This window comes from Arachis hypogaea, chromosome 17 (assembly GCF_003086295.3).
Source record: "Arachis hypogaea cultivar Tifrunner chromosome 17, arahy.Tifrunner.gnm2.J5K5, whole genome shotgun sequence".
In the NCBI taxonomy this organism is placed as follows: domain Eukaryota; kingdom Viridiplantae; phylum Streptophyta; class Magnoliopsida; order Fabales; family Fabaceae; genus Arachis; species Arachis hypogaea.
Window position 1 is genome coordinate 21,444,386 of NC_092052.1, and position 25,197 is coordinate 21,469,582.

The window sequence follows — 25,197 nt, forward strand, 5'->3', positions numbered from 1 at the left end:
ATGATCTTTGATGAGTTAAATTATGATCGTGTTACATTATAAAAGCAACATACTAAGTGCCTCTCCAATTTAACTGCAGAGCAAAGAAAGGTTTATGATAAGATCATCAACGCTGCAAAAAATCAACATGGACGTGTATTCTTTTTTGTATGGCCACGGAGGTACAGGAAAGACTTTCCTTTGGAAAACTTTAGCTTCGGCACTAAGATCAAAGGGACAAATAGTCTTAACTGTTGCATCTAGCGGTATTGCCTTTCTATTGCTACCTGGAGGTCGGACTGCACATTCTAGGTTTGCTATACCATTAACTCCAGATGAGTTCTCAACTTGCAACATCAAATAAGGAAGTCCGTTAGCAAAATTGATTGTAACAGCTAAGCTCATAATTTGGGATGAAGCTCCTATAATGAGCAAATTTTGCTTCAAGGCACTGGATATGACAATGAGAGATTTGATGAGGTTCAAAGATGATCAGAATCGAAAATTGCCTTTTGGGGGAAAAACAATTATTTTCGGTGGGGATTTTAGACAAATCTTACCAGTGATCCCAAAAGGAACAAGACAAGACATTGTAAATGCATCTTTAAACTCATCATATCTATGGCAACATTGTGAAATATTAAAGCTCACTGTAAACATGCGACTACAATGTATGGCTACAGATACTCCGGCAGAAGATTTAAAGCAATTTGCTGAATGGATTCTTTAGGTTGGCAATGGAACATCTGAAGGAACATGTGATGGAAGCAGCATGATTAACATACCTCCTGAATTGCTTATCACTAATGATCCTATACAGGCAATGATTGAAGCAATCTATTCTGATTACATTGCTGACATGGCTAACGAAAGCCACTTGAAAGGTCGAGCTATTTTAGCTCCTACAATTCATGTTGTAGATGAGGTAAATGATTACATGACTGCAAAGAACAACAATCAATGCAGGACCTATGTTAGTTCCAATAAGTCTCTGTCCGAAGGAGGTAACAATGAAATTGAAGGCATCCACACACCAGAATCTTTAGCAACACTTAGGTGCTCAGAGCTTCCAAATCATGAATTGAAGCTAAAGGTCGGTTGTCCTGTTATGCTTATCAGAAACATTAATCACTCATCAGGGCTTTGCAACGGTACCAAATTGATAATTACAAGACTTGGGGATAAAGTTATCGAGGCAAAGTTATTGAATTCCTAGAATGATACTAACACCATCAGATGTAAGGATACCATTTAGATTTCAAAGGAGACAATTTCCTGTTATGCTATCTTATGCAATGACAATAAACAAAAGTCAAGGACAATCGTTGGACCACGTCGGATTGCTACTGAAAAAACCAGTGTTTACATATGGCCAACTTTATGTTGCCATCTCAAGAGTCACAAATAAAAAAGGTTTGAAAATTTTAATTGCTCATGATGAAAACACTAACAACACAGAGAATGTTGTTTATCCCGAAGTCTTTAGAAATATATGACAATGGATTCAACTTGAGGTATTTTTTTCTTTATCTTCTCATTTCTATATACATCCATGGTCCCTTATACAAACCTATTGCTCCAACTTTGATTTATTATCGGCCATGATAATACGTTTGACCAACATTTTTTTCTTTTTGGAATTTATATAATAACCTGTAATTTTCTTATATTATTCTCAATCTTGCAGATCTAGCAACAACACCAACATATTGAATATTAAATACTACCAATCTTACCACATGACATATCCTATCATTACAGAAGATTAAGACTTACATGGCTTATTTTAGATATGTCATTCTAACTATTTTGTTGTACCTCTATTACATTAAATCTTTATCCTTTTCGTAGTTTTTACACTGTTAAAACTCCATTTCATTTCTTGCTACCTATTTCTTTCGTTAGACTCATTCTAAGTGTTCATATTTAATACAAATCAAATCTTAATCAATCAAAATGATAAAAATATATACGAATTAATTTTATCTAATATTCAATTCATCACATCCTTAGTTACGGACAAAAACATCGCATAAACTTCATTAGTTTTTCTTTTTCCTTTATAGAAACTCTTTTCATTTTTTCCAAAATTTTAATAAATTTTTTTACAACATACAGAATCTCTTTTACTTTTTATACCAAATAAAATACAAAATATAAACAGACATTCATGTCATTATAGTTTGCATCTGTATTGTCCGCGCACCGCACGAGTATCTTTCTAGTTAATCTATTAATATATAATAAGCAACTAGTGCTTGATCCATTCATCGACAAGTGTCAAGTTTATTTACTCGACAAGTGTTCACACTGTTTGTATGACAAGTGGCACAATAAAAAAGTAAAGTAGAGTTCAAATTTTGAAACAAAGAAGAATTGATTTTGAGCGCAATCTTTCTCCTTTTGGATCAAAATTTAAATGTGTATATCTGAACCATTTTGAAATCAGTGTTTGAGGAAACAGATTTAAATTCAGGATATTAAAATTCATTTCTTTCCTCAGCTTTGTTTATCTCTCTTTCTGTTATTTCTTTCTCAAAAGCGCTCTCTGTAATTGAGGCACAAACAGAGTGGCAGTTCAAAATACCTAGAGATATCACCAGCAAGAAAGAAGAGGGAGCTCGCTGGTGATGGAAGCAGTAACTGGCAGAGAAGGTAGAGTGGCGGTGGTTGGTGCAGCAGATGGCGGTAGAGGTTTTGAATTGGTCTTCATCGAGTAGCAGAGATTCCGAATAACAAGCCAGTGGTGATGGTGGCCGTTGATGCAGTAGTAAGGAGAAAGAACAGTGATAGCAGTGAGTGGTGTTGCTGCCATCAATAAATAAGGAGCAGCTGGCAGCAAGTTGTCGACACCAATGAAAAGCTTTGATATCCTATCGTCGGCTGTGTTTTTATAGATCTGAAAAATTACATTTCATTTTAGGAAATTTATGTGATCTATTTTTTATTTTTTTATTTTTTTTACAGTGGTAGCAGGTAACTAGGAGCTAAAATCATGTCTAGAAAATTCACTGAATTTGTCTGGTGACAGTGAATATAGTTGTGAATGAACTAGACACATAATAAGTTTCAAATGGTGATCACGTTATTTTTGTCATATGTAGGTATGCATTTTTTCTAATATATAATAGGTAAAAGATTAATACTTGCCTTATTAATGCCCTTGATTAAATTGGTGAGTGTTAGTTATCGTGGTTGTGGTGCATTTTGTTCAAAAAATTGATTGCATCAATCCTCCTGTAATATGTGTTTTGGCCTTTTTTTTTTTTGTTTAATAATTAAGTTGGATGAAGTACTAGTTCTTTGTATCCTCCTAGACATTTATAAATCTAGAATTGGATTCCATTGTTTGCTTGAAACTCGATATGCAAATTCCATTCTCTTCTCCTCTAAATACACCATGTTAAAGGGTGAAGTTGAAATGGTAACATGCTAATCATTATGAGAAAGTATTGGGAGACAATGATATTAGTGTACAATGTGTACAATGAATTAAAAAAAAGAAATATTAAATATTAAATATTAGATTTCTAATTAATTATTTAATTTCAAAATTTAAATTTTGAAAATTTAGGATTAGCATTTAAACTCATTCACACTACGTGCGGTTATTCCTAATCTCACTATGACCTTCAATACAAGTCCAAAACTTGCCGTCATCTTCTCCAGTCCTCACCTCATGCCGCTGCACTTTCTGCCGGCCATACTGACACTGCCGCTGCCTCCCGCCAACACCGCCTCCACCTCCACCGCTCAGCAGGCACCTTGCCCTCCGAAGCTCAACCCAATGCTACTGCCTCTGTTTTCGCGTCACTCTTCTCCTGCGGCATTGCTGCGGTGTTGCACAACCCTCTCGTGGAGTTATTGATGTTGACAGCAATTGCATCAAGAACATATCCCACTAAGAAGTTGATATGGGCAATGTTCCCAAAAATAGATACTTGTTTTGATGGTAAAATTGGCAAGCACACCACACCATCTGCAACCTCTACGAAAGTATTGATTGGGCGTAGCACCACATGAGCCCCCTTGAAATTTGGAGTAATATGCGGTAATTCCCTCTCCCCCTCAACAATGTAACAAAGGCTTAATTGTTTGGTAGGGTTAGTCATCCTGGGAAGGCTTATGGCTTGTTCCAAAGCAGAAGTCAATTGAAGAACTCTCTCTTGTGGTAGGAATGTGAGCACTATGCTAGAATTAATGACGATATTCCTCTCTCGGCATCTTTGATCCTTTCAACCATTTAATATTAACTCAATAGCCAGATGGTTATTTTAGTAGGTATGCAGATGGTTATTTTAATTCTTATGTGGATGGTTATTTTGATTGGATTAGGTTAAGTTATACAATTAAAATATGTTGGATGTTCAATTTATTAGATATGCAGATGATTATTTTTATTATTGAGTAGATGGTTATTTTCATTATGGGTGTACAACGCCGGTGGTAGCATGTGGCAAGCCAAACAGCAATAGTAAAGTGGGATGATTATTGATGAAGGTTGGGGTGGCAACCGGTTGGGAAAGAAGAGGGTATTGGAGTGAAATATTTTGATAAATTAGGATTTGAGGTGGTTATTTTTTCGGAATAATTGAGTGGGTTTTTTTATTTAGATAATTTGTGGAGTGTTTTTTATTTTTGATATGTATTTGGGCCAAATTCAAAGCCCATTGTACACATTGTCAAGATTTCTCATTGTTTTCCTAGCGGAATTCTTATTGAAAGTTGTTGTCTCTTTTATCTATGTGATTTAGTGTTTGTTTGGGCGCCATTATCTGAATAAAAAAAGATTTTTTTCAACGGAAAAAGATCTTTTTTTAGTGTGTTTGACAAATTTCTAGTAGTAAAAATAAAAGCATTAGAAAAATAAAAAAAATATCTTTTTTGAAAAGCTGTAATTTACATCTTTTTTTAAAATATCTTTTTCATTAAAAAAAAGATATTTTTCATGTAATAAATAAATAAATAAGTACTTTTATATTGTTATACCCAAACATAATTGATAGATAAAAACATCTTTTGGAATGAGATATCCAAATATAAAATTACTTTTACTTTTCCATAAGATCTTTTAAAAAAAGATAATTCGAAAAAAGATCTTTTCTTAGAAGTTTATCCAAACAAGGCCTTACCTAGAAATAATAGGTTTATGTGTTCTGCTTTTTTACTTTTTCTGTTTTTCAGATCTATTTCTTTATTTTTAAATTTTTTGCATTTTGATTTCTTTAAATTTGTTTTCAGATTCACATTGTGCTTCTCATAAGCGAACAAGGAAAGTGAGGCTTACAAAGTGGTACTCCCTATACTCTTAAAAGGAAAATATCTAAGATAAATACTTACTTTAAGCTATGATCTAATATATTTCTTGTTTTCGATTTATACATACTAGAGTTGTGTGAGAACTTTATAATTACCTGTCTAAGATAATGTTTACCTGTTGCAGGAAGAACAATTGGGGATAATGCTAATGACATCACCAAATGGTAGCCTAATTCCTTGCGATTCTTCAATAATAGAATGCACAACCAACACTAAAAGTAAGCCTCACTTAGTTCTCTAATTTCTTATCATTTATAGATTTTGAAAATGTACAGAAGGCACTATAGTTATTTATTCATAATAATATAATGTTATAATCTTTTCAACTCCAAATTTATCTGTGGCATGGACAATATTTTACTTTTCTATTTCAGTTTAAATATAATACTCAAGAAAACTGTATATATATCCATCAAAACAAAAATATCTTCAACAAATTATAAGATGAGATGCATGAATGAAACTCAATTGTGTTAGATAATAAATATTTATATACTAAGATGAGATGCATGATAGAGTTGGGTGCTTTAGTCGGTTATTTAAATACAAAAAGGTGTTTATATTGGTATTTGTATTTTGATATTATCCCTTAAGAATTCATTTATTTAAGGTTGGAATATGAGGAAAGCATGGTGTCAGCCATCTTCTATTGCATTATTTGCTCAAATTAGTCTTGACTCTATCTCATACTCTTCCTTTAGGTCAGATTTTTAATTTAAAAATAAATTGAAGTTTTAAATGTTCAACTTTTACTGAAATTTGAAGACTCTTACAGGATTTCAATTGAAAGGCTTGCAGCAGCTCAAGTTGCAGTTTAAAAAATTTGTTAATCTGGTGTAAGATGGTTTTCGTTATAAATTGATGCTGAAAGCTTGCAAAAAATTTGGCCCCTATTTTACTAGATTCATGTATTGTTAGTTAAGTTGAATTAGATAATTAGTAATGTTCTTGCTTCTGTTTTATTTTTTGTAAATGACAGTCATCTTGGTTTAATAAAATATTTTTATTCCGAATTTCAATTGTGTTTTTTTGGAACAAAAACATTTCAGTGACTAATGCAGAGAACTATCTTCCTTAGTTACTATAATTTTTTTATGTTTGTGTATCTGATTTTCATTTTCTATATTATTTTCAGATACGTTATACCTGCACAACTTACGGTGAAGTATAGAGGGCTAAGTAGAGATGGTGAATTCAGAAATAACGATATTGAGACCAGGATCTAATACTGTGGAGTTTCCAATTAATGAGGTGTGTCTCATGCATTATTGTTGTCCTTTTTTTCTAGCTTTAGTTTTTTCATTCATAACATCAGAGTCCAAAGCATTGTATCATTAGAATGCGTAACATCTCTTGACCTAGATGGATCTGATGGACCTATCAGAAAAGTAGAAGCTTGCATTCTTCTTGAATCTTGAATTTGTATAATGCAATGGTAATCCATGCTGTGATAACAGGTCCTTAGAATAAGTATATGTAGTCTCTCATCATCTATGTTTTTATCCTCCCTACTGCTTTCCCAAATGCATGGATCCGAAGACCATAGGGGTAAACTAAAAGAGGGGAGGATAATTATTAGTGGGAAAATTCAGTTCTAATAGGTAACATTTAGTTTCTATTGGAGAGAATGGAGAATGGCGGATAGTAATAAACACTTAAAATTCCCACTATTTTAAGTAAACTTTGTTTCTTTAAGGCTTCTAAAAAGCATACATTATCATTGGTCTATTTCCTAAACTTATTAATCAATGAATCTTTTTTACATAAATTATCTTATCAAGATTAAGATATGGTTTTTTGTTCCAATAGTCCTTAAAGAGGACCAAAGAAATATCTTATCAAATGACCCTTATATTGATACATTTATCTTGAATGGCACTAGAAAAATGCAGTTTATCTTATTCGTTCTAATTCCAAATCAATTAAGAACTGAGACTCTTCTGTTGTAATTTGTTTACAACTTACAGCTAGGTGAATGCAGGGTTATTTTATGGGAAGCAAGTGCTTAGCACAGGATGCCCACAAGATACAAAATTTACAACTCAATTTTCCAAGGTTAGTTCTTAATATCTATTTTGTTATGTCTAACATCTATTGTCTTTTCACTTGATTTTATTATGTTAGAAATTTCGTTATTTTCTAGCATGAAGTATGAGAATCCTTTTTTCATTGCAGTTGGGAGAGCGTTTGGCAAAAAAAAGAAAGAAAAGATAGCAGCAGATGCTCTAGAGGTGTTTCCGTTGAGCAGCGGAGATGAAAAACAACAAGTCAGAGGTGACGAGGGTTGTTGATGCAGCGGAGATGAAGAACAGTGGCAGCGATGAGTTGTGAGTTGTGTTGCTCCCGTCATTCAAGAAGGAGCAGCTAGCGGCAAGTTGACCATATCGGTGAAGAGAACGCAGAGATCTGAGATCCTGTTGTCCGCCGTATTGCAAAGGTAATTTACTTTTAAAGGTTAGAAAACAAATAAAACTTATGAAGTGTTTCTTTGACCATTAAAATTCATCAAAAGATTGGGTTTCATAGATTTGAAAAACAAGAACACATTTCTTGAAAGGATATCATCTGTGAATGATCCTGAGAAGAAGGGTTTGATCTAAAAGGATATCATGTGTGTATGATTCTATTTTTATTTTTAAATTTTCTTGCTTTTTTATTTCTTTAAATTTGTTTTCAGATTCACTTTGTGATTCTCATAAATAGAATAGGAAAAGTGTACTGGATGGAGTGAGGGCAGTAATTTCAGTAAAGAAAATCCTATTAGTGGAAAGAACATCGGAGAAAAGACGTTATTTGGCATTGAACCTTTGTTTGTTGAAGAGATTGCTTTTGTGGTAAGTTCATTACTTTTTAAATCAACAATGTGTGAGCTTCTTTTTCAATTCTTTGAACATTGATATATTAGAAATTTTATTTTTATCATTGTACAATTTCTGTAGGTTGAAAATAGTCAGATGTTGCATATTCAATTTGTGAAAATTATTTCTTTGAAAGATCTAGCATTTTTTAAGTTCCTCCATTTCTTTATCCAGAACATATTGGTGATGTATCGAAAGGAATGTCGGCAGATCGCAAGATTATTTTTAAAGAGATACTATTCAAGTTATCTGATGTATGAATGTTAAAAGGATTAGATTAATTTCATTATCATCTCCATTTAAAATTAGATGTATCCTAAAGATAATTGCATTACAAGTTACTCTTCAAAGTGAGGATCATAAAGTAGTACTTCCTGTACTCTCAAAAGAAAACATCTAATAGAGACACTTACCTTAAGGTATTTCTTTTTTTATTTCCTCTGCACTGCACCACTTCAGTTTATAGCTGAATCTTAATTTAAAAGAATTAAAAAAAAATCTCCAACTAAGTAGTTTTTTTTTTTCCTTTATACATGTATGCATATGCAATGAATTAATTACATATTGGTGTTTGCAAAGAATGAGTTATTAATAGGTTTTTGTAAAGTTATCATAAAGCATTCCAATAAGCAATAATATTGGTGTTTCTTAAGGTCCTTTAATGCTTTGCTTTAATAAGCATTCCATGCTTTGTTCTATCTTTGTGTAATTCTAAAATTATTATTGAAAAGTTTGACTAAAGGAAACTCATACACGTTTCCGTTGTTCAATTTGAAAATTTGATTTTATAGCTCTTTTTTTTTAGATTTATACATGATAGGGTTGTGGGAACTTTATGATGATTTGGAGAAGGCTTTTATTTTTGTTTGACCAAGTGATTTAGTGTGTTTGTTGTTGTTTACAGTTTTTGTTGTTGGGTGCAGTCCTATCTTCAAAGATGTATTTGATAAGTGTATAGGCTAATTGATCAATAAGTGTTCCGTTTAAATGTATCAAAATATTCAGATAACATTCATTGAACGGTAAGTTTCAACCCTTTTAAATCTATGGTTTAAATATCTCTTTTGCCCATATTTTGTTTCTTTCTTAGTTCACAAATCATAATAGAATTGAATACTAATTAACCATTTTTGTAATCATGAAATTGAAAACCAAATTACTTTTATTTAAATTTCAGAGATGAATCTTATTTAACTATATATGTAAATTATGACCAAGGTTGCGAGAACCGAACTGATCATTGAACTGGTCAAGTAACTAGTTCAATGGATCAATGGTTCAACCGTGGTCGAACTATGGTCGAATCGATTTTGTTAAATATAAAATAAAATTATTAAAGATACAATATAAATCTTTTAAAATTTAAATTCAATCATTCATGGCATAAAATTCTATATCCACATTCAATCAATAATCACCAATAATAATTAATAATAATGTCAATAATTACTTAATTAGACAAAACTCACTCAATTGATGCCAAATTACTAATTAGAAATATCTATGAACCAATCTCAGCAATAAAAATTGATACAACCTCAAAGAAGAAAAGTCTAATATATTGCGGAGATTGGTTCATAGATATTTCTAATTAGTAATTTGGCATCAATTGAGTGAGTTTTGTTTAATTAAGTAATTATTGACATTATTATTAATTATTGTTGGTGATTATTGATTGAATGTGGATATAGAATTTTATGCCATGAATGATTGAATTTAAATTTTAAAAGATTTATATTGTATCTTAATAATTTTATTTTATATTTAACAAAACTGATTCGACCACGATTCAACCACGGTTGAATCATTAAATCATTGAATCAGTTATTTGACCGGTTCAATGACTGGTTCAGTTCTCGCAACCTTAGTAAAAAGAAAAGTAAAAAGTAAAAAAGAAAAAAAAATAGAAAAGAAAAACAAGAGAGTATCAAATATTGTTGGGCACACATGGTTGCGGTTGATTTGAAGAGTATTCGCTCCTTGTTAGTGAAACGGCGTAACAAGAAAAAGAGAAAAATGGAGAAGAGGGAAGACCTGAGATCGATTCTGCCGTACCTACCGGTGGTGATGCGTTCTTCCACACTGTTTTGGCCGTCGCAAGTGGTTGAAGCGCTCAAAGAACTCGCCAGAGGACCTCTTCACAGCCACGTTGACTCAGGCCACATCCTCTTCACCGCCATTGAAGACATCAGAAACTCTCTTTCTCTCTCTTCCAACTCCTTGGCTCCTTCCACTTCTCTTGGATACTCCCTCTTCTTCGACGAGGTAATTACACACTCACACAGGTGCCATTTTGGGTTTTCCCACTCAATTTTCAATTTTGAATTGTGGGTTCTTCTAAAGTTGGGATTTTGGGGTTATATGGTGTTGCTTTGTTTCAGCTGATGACTAGGGAGGAATCAAGGAAGTGGTTTGAGGAGGTTGTTCCAGCATTGGGGAGCTTGCTTTTGAGGTTGCCATCTTTGTTGGAAGCACACTATGAAAATGCTGATAAGGTTTTAAATGTGGGAGCTATGATTGGAACCGGTCTTCGCATGTTGGATTCACAGGAAGCAGGGATTGTGATCCTTTCCCGGGTTTGCTTCTTTTGCTGAGTTTATATGATTTTAAATTACGGTTACTTGCTGTATTGTATGTTGTGTACTCAATAATATAACTTGCTTAATGGCTGCCACTGCTGATGACTATGGTTATTATAGTCAACCTTATCAATTCTTTGCTTTTTAGGAGTTGATTGCTGCTCTTCTTGGGTGTTCGCTTTTTTGCCTATTCCCGGACCATGACAGATACATGAAACAGCTTCAAATAATCAATTTCGATCAATTGTTTGCGTATGGAATCTATAGCTTTTCTCTCTCTTTGTTAATTTGCTGTTTTAGTCTTTTGTTTTTCTTGCACTGTTGGAGCAACAGCTGAGTTGTCTCCGTCTTCGTGTGACCTCAAGGTCACGGGTTCAAGCCGTGGAAACAGCCACAGATGTAATTTTAGGTTAGGCTGTGTACATCATACCCTGCGTTAAGGCGGGAGGCTTGTGCACCGGGCTGCCCTATTGGTATCAAGATGATGCAGCCAATGTCATGTTGTTTTCTGTGTGAAATGGTGACTGAATGGGTGTGAAAAATAGGAAGAGAGGGTATTGATATTGCTCTAGGTTCATTTTGTTCTAATATTTATCTATTATAAAATTATGTCTGGTTGCAAAAATTTCTGAATGTATTAGTAAAATTGATGTAAATTTTGGATAGAACAGATCAATTATGCTTTCTTCATTTTCAGGAGTCTATATGAAGATTACAGTCAAAAGCAGGAAAGTAAGATTCGATGCATCATTCACTATTTTCAAAGGATAAGTTCTGATATGCCTAAGGGTGTTGTCTCTTTTGAGCGAAAAGTACTACCCTTTGAAGGTGATGCTGATCTAATTTCTTACCCAAATTCTAACTTTTGGAGCACTTCGGCTATACCTCTTTGCAAATTCGAGGTAATTGAAGGAAATTCATTTTCTACTACTAGGAGGCCAATTTCTTTTTGGTTGTTAATGAAATATTTACTTTACAAGGTAATACTATGGCATTTTCATAGGTTCACACTTCAGGACTCATAGAAGATCAGTCAGGTGAAGCTGTTGAAGTGGATTTTGCAAATAAATATGTTGGTGGTGGTGCTCTTGGAAGGGGATGTGTACAGGTACAGTGTAGTATTACCATGAGACCTAAATTCTTGGCAAATAGGATAGCTGTTTAGATCATAGTTCCTGATATGTTTTACATGCATATGTATATGGTGTGGGGTACATTTTGTATTAGCAACTTTTATCATTTTATAGACACTGTAGATTGAGGTATTGTTTTGCCAGGTGAAAATTTTTGCCTGCTGATTTGTAATTTTTCTTCTTTTTATTTTTATTTTTATTATATATCTTTTGTAATTGTCTGATATAGGAAGAAATTCGCTTCATGGTCAGTCCAGAATTGATTGCTGGCATGCTTTTCTTGACAGCCATGGAGGAAAACGAGGCTATAGATATTGTTGGCGTTGAAAGGTTCTCTAATTATACAGGGTGAGCACTACAAAATGGTTTTCACTTCTAATCGGAGAAGAATATTTTTAATGCCTATTGCTCGAGTAAGGTGGAAGAAAATTATGTTTCTTCATCATTATGCTTAGCATAGTGTATTTCCTCTGTTTTTGCCTCTGTTAATGTTTGGCTATTATTTGTATTTGCTTTTTTTTTTTTTTTTTGAAATGGTTAAATTCGACATCTGTTTTTCTTCTCACTGTTTTCTGTTTATGCACTGAGAATAAAAAGGATCAAACATTTTATTGTTCTTTGTGTTGCTGCATGTTTTCCAATATGGTATTTATTGTCCTTCGTAACCTAATGATAAAAGTATATCCTGAATTCTTTAGGTATGCATCATCATTTCGATTTTCCGGTGATTATGTGGATGAAAGGGACGTAGACAATCTTGGAAGACGTAAAACCAGGATTGTTGCAATTGATGCATTATGTAGCCCAGGGATGCGACAATATAGGGAAAAGTTTGTATTACGGTTAGTAAATCTTGGTTTATGTTCCTGAATCTCTATAAATGGGTGTTTTGTATGTATCCGCTGCAAAGTTGAAACTCTTTTCAAACTTTGTTTTAGCTTTATTTTCTCACTCATTTCGAGGAATGTGTATGATTTACGTCGAGAGATAATTATAAATAGTAGCCATACTTCAGTTTTGTAATTATATTTTTCTTTCATTTATTATGGTCTTTTCCAGTTCAATTCCTTTAAACTAATGTGTATTACAAAAACAATTATTTGGGAAAATATTATTATTTGCAACGGTTAAAAAAGTTCAAATTGCTAATTCCTGTAGAGAGCTCAATAAGGCATTCTGTGGTTTTCTATACCAATTTAAATATCAGAAGTATCAGAAAATATTACAAGAGAATGGATGGTCATCTGAACAGGTTGGTTTTCATCATGTCTGTCAATAAACAAAGAAATTGGATTTTTGGTTGAACAGCCATGTTTGAGTATGAAATTCTCATAAAAGATATTTCCGGACATTTTCTCTTTTTCTTTGCAGTTTGACGCTTCAACGCTAACATATATGGAAACAAGTGAAGGAGAAATTTCAAATCATGAATTCGAAAAATTTCAAAATAACTACCAACAGATGGAGCAGGGCAATAATATTGGGGTTGCAACCGGAAACTGGGGATGTGGTGCATTTGGAGGAGATCCTGAACTAAAGGCTATAATTCAGTGGCTTGCTGCTTCACAGGTAACACATATTTTGATTATTTTCATTCTTTGGCGACAATTCAAAATGTTGAATTCGTGTTGGTTCCTTCCATGCAGGCCCTAAGACCTTTCATAGCATACTACACATTTGGCTTGGAGGCGTTGCAGAACCTAGACGAGGTAATTTGAATTTTCCTTCTTAATGGTGTGTTGGCAGCTATCTTTGTGGTTTGTTTTCAATGAATATCATCATTATCCGTTGCTTCCTTCGTCACTTGTTTCTCTGCAATTGGTGGATGCTGTCCATCCATTGAGTATCTCCATCCAGCTGAGTGCTGGCAACATTTTCAGCTTGAGATGGACTTGTTTTGATGTTAAGATTCTTAGTAGGAATTTTTTGGGTTCGATGTTGTGCAGGTGGCTAGTTGGATTTTGTCACAGAGATGGACGGTTGGGGACCTGTGGAACATGCTGATTGAGTACTCGACAAAGAGATCAAAAGGCGAAACTACTGTTGGCTTCCTCCGATGGCTTCTACCATCATTGTATGGTCATGGTACTAGGCTCAACTCATCAAACTCACCTTGATCAATTGTTGATTGCCTGTCCTGCTCTAGCTTTGAGAAAAACTTGTAATTACAAGAAAGAAGAAAAGGATGAAAGAGTCGTTCTTTTCTTAGAATTTGTGTTTTCTATGTACAGTTTGATTTGGAGACTGCACTTTTTATCATTCTTTGGTTTTGTATCATTGAAAATTGTATAACATAGTTGGAATTTAAGAATCCTTCATTCATTGTCATAGGTCCTTTGATGGAGATGGGTGTTTGGTGACCTGAAGGTTCTTGGATGGATGAGTTTAGCTATGTCTATATTTCTAGAAAATGTTGTATTGTTTATAAGAACTAATGGATTCATTTATTGTATGTAATAATAACAAATGTGAGGTTATAGTAAGTATTTGGTTTCCTAACCAATGATGTCGAGTTCAAGTCTTAGGAATAGAAAGAACATTTTTTGACAATACCCAAAAAAAAATTATGATTTTTAAAGAGAAGAATAAAAGAAGGGTATTTTAAGGGGAAAAAAATAGACATTGATTCTCTTTGTTCCCTTTCTTTCCTTTTTTTTTTTTTTTCGAAAGACAAGGCAATTGGTATCCAAAAGAATGATACATTTCGACCCTTGTCCCGGTTTATTGCGAGGCGAGGCATACTATTATGATGACTTGTACGTTAAGTGCCACGTTGATAACTGGAAAATGGATAGGGACCCATTTATCCCTTCTTCACCCTTTTCAACCTTCTTTCCAAGGATCAAATTCAGTGGTGAACTTTGAGAATATTAGTAGCAACAGAATAAAAAAATAGGCCCTTGTTGGAAGCCACAATAGAGAAGAGAACATTGTCGGCGTTGATAATAAAGATTGTGATTGTTGCTTGGTGCAACAAGGTAGTAGTTGCAAAAAGAGGAGGTTGATAAGCGAGCAAGTTGAGTTTCTGGAGAAGAACTTCGAGGTGGAGAACAAGCTTGAACACGAAAGGAAGTTCCAACTCGCAAAAGAGATTGGTTTGCACCCAGGTTAAGTTGCCATCAGATTTCAAAATTGTAGGGCAAGGTTCAAGACCAAGCAGATTGAAAAAAGACTTAGCTGCATTGAAACAAGCTTGGATACCCTTCAACAGCAATATGATAATCTTCTTCACCACAATCACAACTTACAAAAACACGGAATAACAAATAATCAGTATATATATATATATATATATACACACACACACACACGCCGTTTTTAATTTTATCTTGGAATAATTAGTTAAATTTTGGACATGTATTTTACGTAAATAAGAGTTTCTAGGATTGTGTGAATAAGGGCTACGGGTGAAGATAAAGAGGGTGAAGATGGAACAAATCGGCCCCTATCCGTTTTCTACTAGGTCATCACAATAACATGCCTAGAAGCTAACTTCTGTTAACATTTAACGTTGGAGATCATGGAAAGGCTGCATCCTCTCATGATAAATAGGGACATGGATAAGGTGGCTGTTAGCCAAAAATATAATTTGGTTAATTAATTAAATTAATTTTGCTTTGTATAATGTGTAGGTACTAGGAATAATAAACATCTCATGGGTTCATAAAATATCGAATTCTGATCTTTTGGATCTAAAGCTCTCATACCATGTCATAATACCACTCATCCTAAAAATTTTAGCTGATGGAAAAAAATAACACTAATGGGTTATATCTCTAATACTGAATTGGACATCCCTAAACCTCCATTGTACATATTGTACAAATATTCTATTGGCTCCCTGCACTTTTTCAATTTTATATAATAAAACTGATTATTAATCGGTTAAAAAATTCAAAAACCAATTTTTAACCGATTATAAAAATAAAAATTAGTTTTGAAAAATAACCAATTTTAAAAAAAAAATCGATTTGTACGTAGAAAAATGGATTTTCAAAGAAAAAAAATTTAACAACCGATTTTTAACTGGTTAAAAATCGATTTTAATCAGTTAAAACTGATTTTTACAAAAAAATCAGTTAATTAATTTGACCACAAGAGTGGCATAAAATTTGGTTTTAGTTTTGATTATCCGGTTAAAAATTAATTTTTAAAATTTAGTTTTGGTTAACCACTTTTTGATAATATGAATATAATTTTTTAAATTATTTTATTAAATTGGTTAGTCAAAATGTGATTATAATTTTCTAACCGGTTAACCATAATTTGGTTATTTTATGTGCACCCTAGGTAACGGTATATCATTCTTTTGGATCGAAATTGTCGTCTTTCCAAAAAAAAAATGGTCGGATTGAATCTTCACTTCTTTTTGTATAATAGATAAGTAAATATGTGGTGTTTTAATTGGATATGCATTATCTTTTTTGGTTTTGTAAAACTTCTCGGAAAAACAAGTGTAACAATTTTACTTACGCAAAATTGTATGGAAATAAGTTTACAAAATTCTCTTAAGTTTCAGCATATTATATAACACCCAATCCGGATACAATAAACTGTATTTTAACCTCATCATATAGTATACCGATAGTCTCTCAAATTAAACATATTTGTAATTGCTCAAGCAACTTTTTAGTATGCATAATAGTGGAATAAAGTCAATTTTAAAGTGACAGGCATGACTAATAGGAAAATAAACACAGATTTATTGAGATCTCATCATTTACGAGCATGCCATGCTTTGCAAAGGTGTTTACATAAAAATTTGCTTCTCAATAAGCATGATTAGCAACCAGGGACCCGTTACTAGGTGTGAGTGTGACCACTACCAGGCTTAACATCATTGGTGGATCAAAATAGAGAGAACTTATACAATGTGAACAAAACAACATTGTTATATGCAAAACACTGAGAGGAGATGTAGCTCCTTCTCATGTTTAAGGTCCCATTCTGATACATTATGTTCAAGCCAGTTGCTAACTCTAAAGAGAATTCTACTAAATTCACAATTTAATCTTAGGCTTGGAATGTATAAGTTCCCCCTTGTGAGTCAGAAGAATTAGTGGTTATGCAAAGCATCACCGAGGATCAAATCAACCATCAGCAGTTGCCTTGTCAAAAGATGATTTTTCTGGTTTCTTATGTGGTTCCATATCCACATACAGAACACGCCCATGCAATATCTGCAACAAAAGAAAAAGAAAAGGGTTGATTCATTTATGAATTTTGGCATTTCACAGAAGAGAAAAGTAAAGGTACTAGATTCTTGCATTTCCATTCATGGCCATCTGTGCCTTGCGGGCTTCTTCCTCCTTAGCAAAGGTCACGTATCCGAAACCCTTAGATCTGTTTTTGGCTTTGTTCAGTACTATATCAGCTGGAAAAGGGAAATGACATTGACAGGTACATTAAGATTTTAATATGGGGCGTTCATGTTCAATGCTTGTAGTGACAATAGAAGAAGAACATACCATTTAGGACATTGCCATATTCTGAAAAGGCTTCAGCTAATTTCTCTTTCGTGGTAGAAAATGCTAATCCTGCACCAAGATTTTCATTCAGTTCATGTCACGGCAACAGCAAAACAAGAGAAATTAAATTTCAGGGCAAAGGCAAATCAAACACTTCTACAACAGTAATAAATAAATAAATCATATACGCTAAACAGGATTGGCATTAAGATGGCTCAATTGTACTCAAACTAAACCTTTTTCCATATACCACAATCTAAAGTAATGAAAGTTATTTCTTGATTCCTACTCAAAGGCGGCTGGCGGCTGCAACTACTTAGTTGCATTGTAATATGCTATTATTTCCTTTTTCTAATTGCTCTGGGACCATTGTTATACTTCTATTTCTGAAATCATCGTTTATAGCAATGATGTGCAAAACAGATTTGATTAAGTATAAACCCCCCAATGTTGAATCAATCCATTTGAATCCAATGCTAAAACCAATAGCAGGAATAACCAGCCGTGCTCTGCAGTTATTCAAATCTCCATAGTAAAAGCAATTGCTTGAACAGAACTTTAAGATAAATCAAGAAAACAGCTCAAATTAGCAGACTAGTGAAAAAATCGAACTAAATTTTTGGTACTCCAGTTTGCAAATAGTAATAATGATATTACACAAGAGAGGGAGAGTCCCAGGAAAACGAAAAGGGTGTGTGTAGCTATGTACCTTTGACAAAAATCTTGGAAGAAATTGATCGGAGGAAAAGAAGCTGAGAAAGAGAGCGGTGCTGTTGACACCATATTTGCCGCAGACTCTCCATGCTTCAGCTTCAACTTCAACTGTCACTCAACAAAATAATTTATATTCAATTATTACAATTCATAAAAAAAAATCCAAAATTATCCACCAAAAATCTCATGTAACTAATCTCAAGTACCAAATAAAAAATAAACAAAGCTAATACTAAATTTTATTATCAAAATCCCAATCTAAAGCTTTTGTATCTACTATTTTTTGCAAATGCTGTGGCATAAGCATTTAGGCACCCTCAACAAAGATTGTATATACCATAATATGACCAAAAAAATAAAATAAAAGGATTGAACATAACAACCTAATTTGATCAATAATGTGATCAGAAATTTTATCAATAATTTAGTCAGCAATTTAGCAACAACAGGACCAACAGCAATACAATGATAGCAGCAGCAACATTAGCACTTAACAATAAAAATTAAAACAGCGTAGCAGCAAAACAAAAAAAGAACAGAGGTAGAGGCAGAGAGGCAGAGAGGCGGAGCAGACCGGCGGAGAGGAGGTGGCAGAGGGGCGAAGAGGAGGCAGCGGTGGAGCAGAAAAGAGAGTAGGCTGCCGCGGAGAAGAAGGGAAGTGAGGTCAGCTAGCAAGAGCCGAGAAGCCTCATTCAGAGAGAGAGACAGAACAGATCAAGGCTTGGGCAAATTTGCAAGAACCGAACCGGTCAATGAACCGAACCGGTCAACCCAGGTCAAATTGTGGTTGAACCGGTTTAATTAAAAATAAAATAAAATAATTAAAATTTTCAAAATGCACATTATGTTTCATCATTAAAATAAAAAATTTCTAATTAATTTATAATCAACAACAAGCCAACAACTAAGAAATTAACTCCGAATCAGAACAATAGTACAAAATTAACTAAGAAAATTAACAACAATCAACAATAATTGAAACAGAACAAAAACAACAATCATTTCCTGGTTTTTTCTCATAGTTACATATAGTGACACTGACACAAATGCATGTATTTGAAAAACTCTCTTCATTGTTCCAGTAATAGAAAGGTTTAAGGAAGATAGAGTCTCGAACTGAACAACTATATCTGAGGTTTGAAGTGTTAAACAGCCCAATCAAAAGAGTGAGATTTCAGAAATGAAAACACTTCTATTCTATTATCACTAGCATAAATATCTTCATCAAGGCACACCCACATTCAATTAATAAAACGTATCTTCTGCTACAGGACCTGTAGATTTAATAAACAAAAGATATATCATGTATGCATTGTGGCAATTCAGAAATGGAATAAATATTTAGAAGAATAATATATTAATATTAGCCTTAACTAATATGAAAGAGCAAAAGCTAACTTCCAACACGTAATATTCCATCATAGTTGTTTACAAAGTCAAAATGCTGGAGCCTTAAAATGAAAGATTTGTTGTGCTGCTTCAGAGAGAAAAAGCAATACAAATAAAATTTCAATCTCAATCATTGTGTATCACCCAAGAGTATCAAGAAAAGTTTATTATAACCATTAAAAGGCTCACAAAATCCCTAATAGAGTAATAGATGATAATATCCAAAAATCAGCATGGATTTGGAAGCTTAGAACAAAAATGAAATATGTTACCCTACTCACTCAGATAATAAATTTACTAGATTCACAAATATAAATAGTTCAAGCTAGAAACAATGAAGAGAGTTTTTCAAATACATGCATTTGTATCACTAACAGCATAACCTCAACATGTCAACCGCCATAGCAGAACAAGAATACAGGACATTCAACAAGAAAAAGCTAAGGATTAAAGGACACAACAAAACAAAATTAACAAACTCAAGAATACACTAAACTCAGAGAAATTAACAACAATCAAGAATAAAGGAAATTAACTCAGAAAAACAACAATTAACTCAGAAAACAAGAATAACAAAAAATACCTTCCAGAGCATAGAGCATAGAGGTGAGGGAGAGGGAGCACGGCGGACATACGAAATGGAGCACAGCGGAACTGGACCAGAGGAGGGCTGGAGCGCGGCAGAAGTGGGGCTGTGCGAGGGAGGAACGAGACAGAGGAGACCAGTGGTGCACGAGACGCGTTGCGACGGCGGAGACGAGCTTGAGCAGTGGAATGGCCACTGGAGCAGATGCGATGGCGGCGGTGAGATAGCGGTGGACGTGAGTTTTCGGTGATGGAGAAGGCGGCGGGGGTGAGTGTGGGTAGTAGGGCTACTGAACTCTGATATTGATTCTTCAGTGTATGCGAATTTGGGTGACGGAGGATTTCGGGTTTCTCTTTCAAGGGTTAACTACTAGTCTACTAATTCGTTACCGAAAAATAAAAATTAAAAATAAAAAAGTTTTTTTAAATTTTTTTGGTAACTAAACAGAGAAGAAAGAAAGAAAAAAAAGGACAAAACTAAATTAATTGATTAGGTTCATATCTAAATTTATTAGATGTTGAAATTCACTCTATGATTGACTCTAATTTGAGCAAATGTTCATGTCAAAAGCAACTGCTTTACCCATACAATCTGCAACACTATTTGCATTTTTCTGACATAAAAGAATGAGTAAATGCCCAAAATGGTCCCTGAATTTCAAATCGGTATTCAATTTAGTCCTTGATTTTTCTAAATGACCAACTAAATCCCTTAAAATCAGAAACGTGCATCTCCGTTAATCCCTCGTAGAAGTGCCGTCTAAACGTTGCTGATGTGGAACGTTAACTGCCATGTGGGCATTCCGTTAAACGACGTCGTTTAAGGAGTGGATGCCCTAAGTGTGTAAAACGACGTCGTTTCCAATAACACCTTCTCCCCCTTCCCCTTCAACGTTTCCCACCAAAACTTCAGAAAAGCTTTCTCTTCTTCTCTGTCCGTTCACTCTCCCATACTTCCCACTCACGTTTGTTCGCCGAGGATCATCCTTAGAATCTGTTCTCTCCGGTCAGTGAAGTAGTTATCGACGAAGCATCACCTTCATACACTGCCGACGGTGAGAGGTAACAGTTCAAGTTGATTATTCTCTTCCATTTTTTGTATTTCATTGAGGGTTCTTGATACTTATGTGTGAATGCATTGTTGTATATGTAAGGGAGTGGTTTAGAATGTTGTGGTTGTTGATGGCGCAAATGTTAGGGTTTAGGGTTTCTAATATGAAACTTGTAACCACATAAATCATAATCTGGTTTAAGTTATAGTCAATAGGAAGTAAATATATGCATTCTTATTACAAATATAGTTTGATTTCTAGTTCTTTGCAATTTTTAGTTATCTCTTCAGTTTTCTGTGTTATTATTGATGCTGGGTTTTTTGTACTTCGGATCAGATGATGGGACAAGTAAATAAAAAGAGACTGGAAGAATACCTTGGAGAGCTATAGCAGAAGGAGAACACGAATGATCGATATGTTGTTGCTCTAAAAGGGAGACTTTAACCAAAAAACCTTATGTGAGGATTCAACCGGTCCCAGAGAAAACTGACACCAGCTCCAGCAAGGAGTAGCGGAAGTAGATAAGTATTTTATTGCAAGATATTGCAAATACTTCGAGTTATCTGTACATTATTTAGAACTTGGAAGAAAGGCTTCAAATATTTATTATGTACCTGATGCTGTTCTGCTCTAGTTTTCTCTGGTTTTATCCTTGGATTTGTTTGTTTAAGCAATAAACCAAAGCAGATGTTGTTAGATGGGAATGAGTGCCCAGGGTTCTCTGCAAACAATATATTAGTTAGGTTCAGGCTAGTGATTTTATGAAATTCTTCTACTATTCTCTTTAATTCTCCTTCCAATGCTGTTTCTGTCTTTGTTCACAGAGGAATGACTTTCATTAAATTTTAAATTTAGCTTTTGCAGTGTTTAATTGCTTTGTTTATATTTTGCTTTGGTTTGGTGATAATCAGGGTTTGAAGTTACTTTTCATCTTGTCCATAGTGTTTGTACTTGGCAGCATTGTATGATTTTTTGGTCATATGTATAGCCATTAAAATTGAATAGGTAAAACAGAGGCTTGTGTGAGAACCATGAATCGTGTATAGCATTAAGATGTGCAGTCAGACTATCTTGATCATTGCTGCTATCTTTTGATTAATATTTCTTGGTGCTCATAAATTTTTTGCATTAACTATGCGCCTCTAATAATGGAGTTTGGGGGAAGTTATGCGAAATTGGTGATCTAGAATCATGTAAAGCCATGTCTTTATATGTGTGTTGACTGTGAACTTGTGACTCTATGATCTTGTTTAGGTTGTGGCTTGGTGATCCTCCAATTATTTAAAATTAAAGCTGTAAGATTGTGTAAGCACTACAAATCTACAATCAAATGAATTTGGGTTTTAGGGCGAAGAAGAGAAGGAGAGTCGAAGAAGAGAAGGTCGAAGAAGAAAGGTCGAAGAAGAGAAGAAGAGAAGAAGAGTCGAAGAACAGAAGAACATAGCATACGATTTGAAGAAGGGAAGACAATTAGGGTTTTATAATTGAAATGGACTAATTTGGGTAATATTAGGCAATTCCAGATACCAATTTGAATCAAATTCAACCTTGGCACACATCAGCATACAGCTGGAATGCCCACATGACAGTTAACGTTCCACATCAGCAACATTTAGACGGCACTTCTGCGAGGGACTAACGGAGACGCACGTTTCTGATTTTAAGGGATTTAGTTGGTCATTTAGAAAAATCAAGGACTAAATTGAATACCGATTTGAAATTCAGGGACCATTTTAGGCATTTACTCATAAAAGAATAGAGACTCTCCAATTCCAATTCATAACATCCTGTATATGCTTTGCCAAATTCCATTCTAGGATATCCTTACCAAGCATTCTTTGGTTTACTAAAAAAATAGCTTCTAAACAGTCTGTTTCACAAATAACCTCACAAAATCCACTATCCCAAGTTAAAAATAAACCTCTTCAAATCACATACAATTCAGTAAAAAGAATACTGCACACTTCAACTTTTCCAATGCAACCTTTAAACCAACATCTATCAGAATTGCAAATGATATAACTAAAATCAACATAGCCAAAAGGAGCAAAACAACTAGCATTACAATTCAATTTAACATAATGAACTGGAGGTGGAACCCAATGCAAACAAAGCGAAAGAGGAGACAAAGATTGATGCATGGCAAAAATAGTGTGAAACTTTCTTACTGAACTACGAATCAAACTCACCACTTTACTAGTACTCCAAGAGTCATCTGTATTAAATAAGTCATGATTCCTACTTCTCCAAATCCACCAAATGGTTGAAAAGAAAAGAAAAACATCTCCACTCCTTGGACCTTTGTAGAGCTAATCACGTAAATTCGAGTTATCTGAATACAGACCTAAAAGGTTCCAAACCTCCTTGGCACTAGGACACTCCCGAAGACAATGAAGAATGGATTCAGAACCATTTTGACACCCATGACAAGTGCTAGATAAAGTTAAGCCACGACCCAAATGAAACTATGTCGTAGGACTAGCGTTATGAAGACTGGGCCAAATCAAGAACTTGTACTTCTTAGGAATATGCAGTCGCCATACCCACAACTAATTATGACGCTCATTCCAGTCAAACTTTCTTTTGGCTAGCCAACTGTATCCACTCCTAGTTGAGTAGAGTCTAGAAGATGCCACACCCCACGACTAACCCGAACTCTCTCTAGCATTCAAATCCGGATTATAAGCATTCAAACACTATTTGACATCTTTTAGAATGTTAGAGAAAACATCATGGAGATTCTATTGACCATCTTTTCAAACGTCTCTAATAGTTAAATCAGAGTCAGATATATGTACAAAAGGGACATCTTGAGCAATTGGACCCTCAATACTCCAATTGTCAAACCAAAAAGATTGATCAAGTGACCCAACGCACCAAGAGAAGGCATCCTTAAAAGTACCAAAAGCCTTTGAGATACTCTTCCAAACATGATAAGCGTTGCAAGGGACAGGGCCATCTAAAACTCCCTCATTCCTCAGATACTTCGCCTTCAATAGAGCAACCCAAGGCTTGTCCTAACAATGAAAAAGTTGTCAAACCAATTCACAAAGTAAAGATATATTAACACACGTAGGATCTTTAACACCCAGGCCACCAAATTTCTGTGGAGTGACCACGGTCCTCCAATTAACAAGAGAAAGACCTCTGCCGTCAATTTGATCCTTCCAAAGGAATTGTCTCATCATAGAAGACAATTTATTGCAAATCTAATTTAGAAAAAAAGATACCTGCATATGATAGACAGGAATGGATGCTGCAACAGAATTGATCAGGCAAAGTCTCCCCGCTTTATTTAGAAGCCTTCCTTTCCAATTAGCTAATCTTCCCCTCACCTTTTCAATCACCGAATGAAAAGAAGCCCTACTGGTATGGGAATGATTAAGGTTAACTCCAAGATATCTTCCTAAGTCCAAAGCAAAACGTATTGAAGAAACACTAGTAAACATATCTCTTTTACAAGCAGTCACATTTTTAGAACAAAATTCTTTAAAATTTTCAAGATTTACTTTCATGCCAGATGCCTTGCAAAAAATGTTAAGAGAATGCATGATCATTTGGACCTGACTCTTTGTAACTTGACAAAAAAGTAAGAGATTATCTGCAAACATCAAATGAGAAAATTTCAGGCCATCCCTAGTGACAGAAACTGGTTTCCACACACCCTCGACCACCTTATGAGATATATAGCAAGCAAGTCTTTCCATACAAAACACAAATAAGTAAGGAGACATTGGATCACCCTGTCTAAGCCCCCTTCTAGGAGCAAAACTATCCAATCTATTCTCATTCCACATAATAGAAAGAGATGATGCACGGACACAATTCATAATCAAATTAACAGTGATGATAAGAAAATCAAAAGCAATGAGAGTACTCTCCAAAAACCTCCAATCCACCCTATCATAAGCTTTTTCAAGATCAATTTTAAAAGCAAGAATACTTTTCTTGGATTTTGTGTACTTCATGAAATTCAAAATTTCTTAAGCCACAATAATATTATCAGGAGCACCATGATCCGGAATAAAACCTCCTTCTAAAGGACTAACAATATCTGGAAGAAAGGGCCGAAGTCGATTAGTCAATACTTTGGTGATAATTTTATAAACAACATTACACAA

The 25,197-nt window shown here is 34.3% G+C and overlaps 2 protein-coding genes across 4 annotated transcripts; one reads left to right on the plus strand and one right to left on the minus strand.

Moving 5' to 3' along the window:
* Positions 1-10,092: 10,092 nt before the first annotated feature.
* Positions 10,093-14,371, plus strand: LOC112765135 (poly(ADP-ribose) glycohydrolase 1). 3 transcript variants are annotated; one of them, XM_025811000.2, is made up of 12 exons: positions 10,093-10,421; positions 10,538-10,732; positions 10,884-10,987; positions 11,433-11,637; positions 11,739-11,843; positions 12,098-12,216; positions 12,567-12,710; positions 13,027-13,120; positions 13,240-13,437; positions 13,515-13,577; positions 13,815-13,953; positions 14,200-14,371. In XM_025811000.2, the coding sequence occupies exons 1-12, from the start codon at positions 10,104-10,106 to the stop codon at positions 14,226-14,228; spliced, it is 1,713 nt and encodes a 570-aa protein (XP_025666785.1). In that variant the 5' UTR covers positions 10,093-10,103; the 3' UTR covers positions 14,229-14,371. The 3 variants fall into 3 exon arrangements, with proteins under 3 accessions (XP_025666785.1, XP_025666786.1, XP_025666784.1); XM_025811001.3 differs by having other exon boundaries at positions 13,815-13,942; XM_025810999.2 differs by lacking the exon at positions 14,200-14,371 and having other exon boundaries at positions 13,815-14,194.
* Positions 14,372-16,548: 2,177 nt separating this feature from the next.
* LOC112767210 (small RNA-binding protein 11, chloroplastic) lies at positions 16,549-18,801 on the minus strand. Its single transcript, XM_025813098.2, has 5 exons — positions 18,625-18,801; positions 18,046-18,158; positions 17,337-17,405; positions 17,136-17,242; positions 16,549-17,048 (listed from the first exon to the last, which is right to left on the minus strand). Exons 2-5 carry the CDS (start codon positions 18,137-18,139, stop codon positions 16,959-16,961), a joined length of 360 nt encoding a protein of 119 aa, XP_025668883.1. The 5' UTR covers positions 18,140-18,158; positions 18,625-18,801; the 3' UTR covers positions 16,549-16,958.
* Between the last annotated feature and the right edge of the window lie 6,396 nt (positions 18,802-25,197).

Coding starts and splice junctions, on each gene's coding strand:
- LOC112765135 (XM_025810999.2), top strand. CDS start 10,104: ATGGTTGCGGTTGATTTGAAGAGTATTCGCTCCTTGTTAGTGAAACGG. Junction 10,733..10,883: donor GGATTGTGATCCTTTCCCGG/GTTTGCTTCTTT, acceptor TTTGCTTTTTAG/GAGTTGATTGCTGCTCTTCT. Junction 11,844..12,097: donor TTGGAAGGGGATGTGTACAG/GTACAGTGTAGT, acceptor TGTCTGATATAG/GAAGAAATTCGCTTCATGGT.
- LOC112767210 (XM_025813098.2), bottom strand. CDS start 18,139: ATGGAGAGTCTGCGGCAAATATGGTGTCAACAGCACCGCTCTCTTTCT. Junction 17,406..18,045: donor TTCCAAGATTTTTGTCAAAG/GTACATAGCTAC, acceptor ATCTTGGTGCAG/GATTAGCATTTTCTACCACG. Junction 17,049..17,135: donor AGATGGCCATGAATGGAAAT/GCAAGAATCTAG, acceptor CTTTTGTTGCAG/ATATTGCATGGGCGTGTTCT.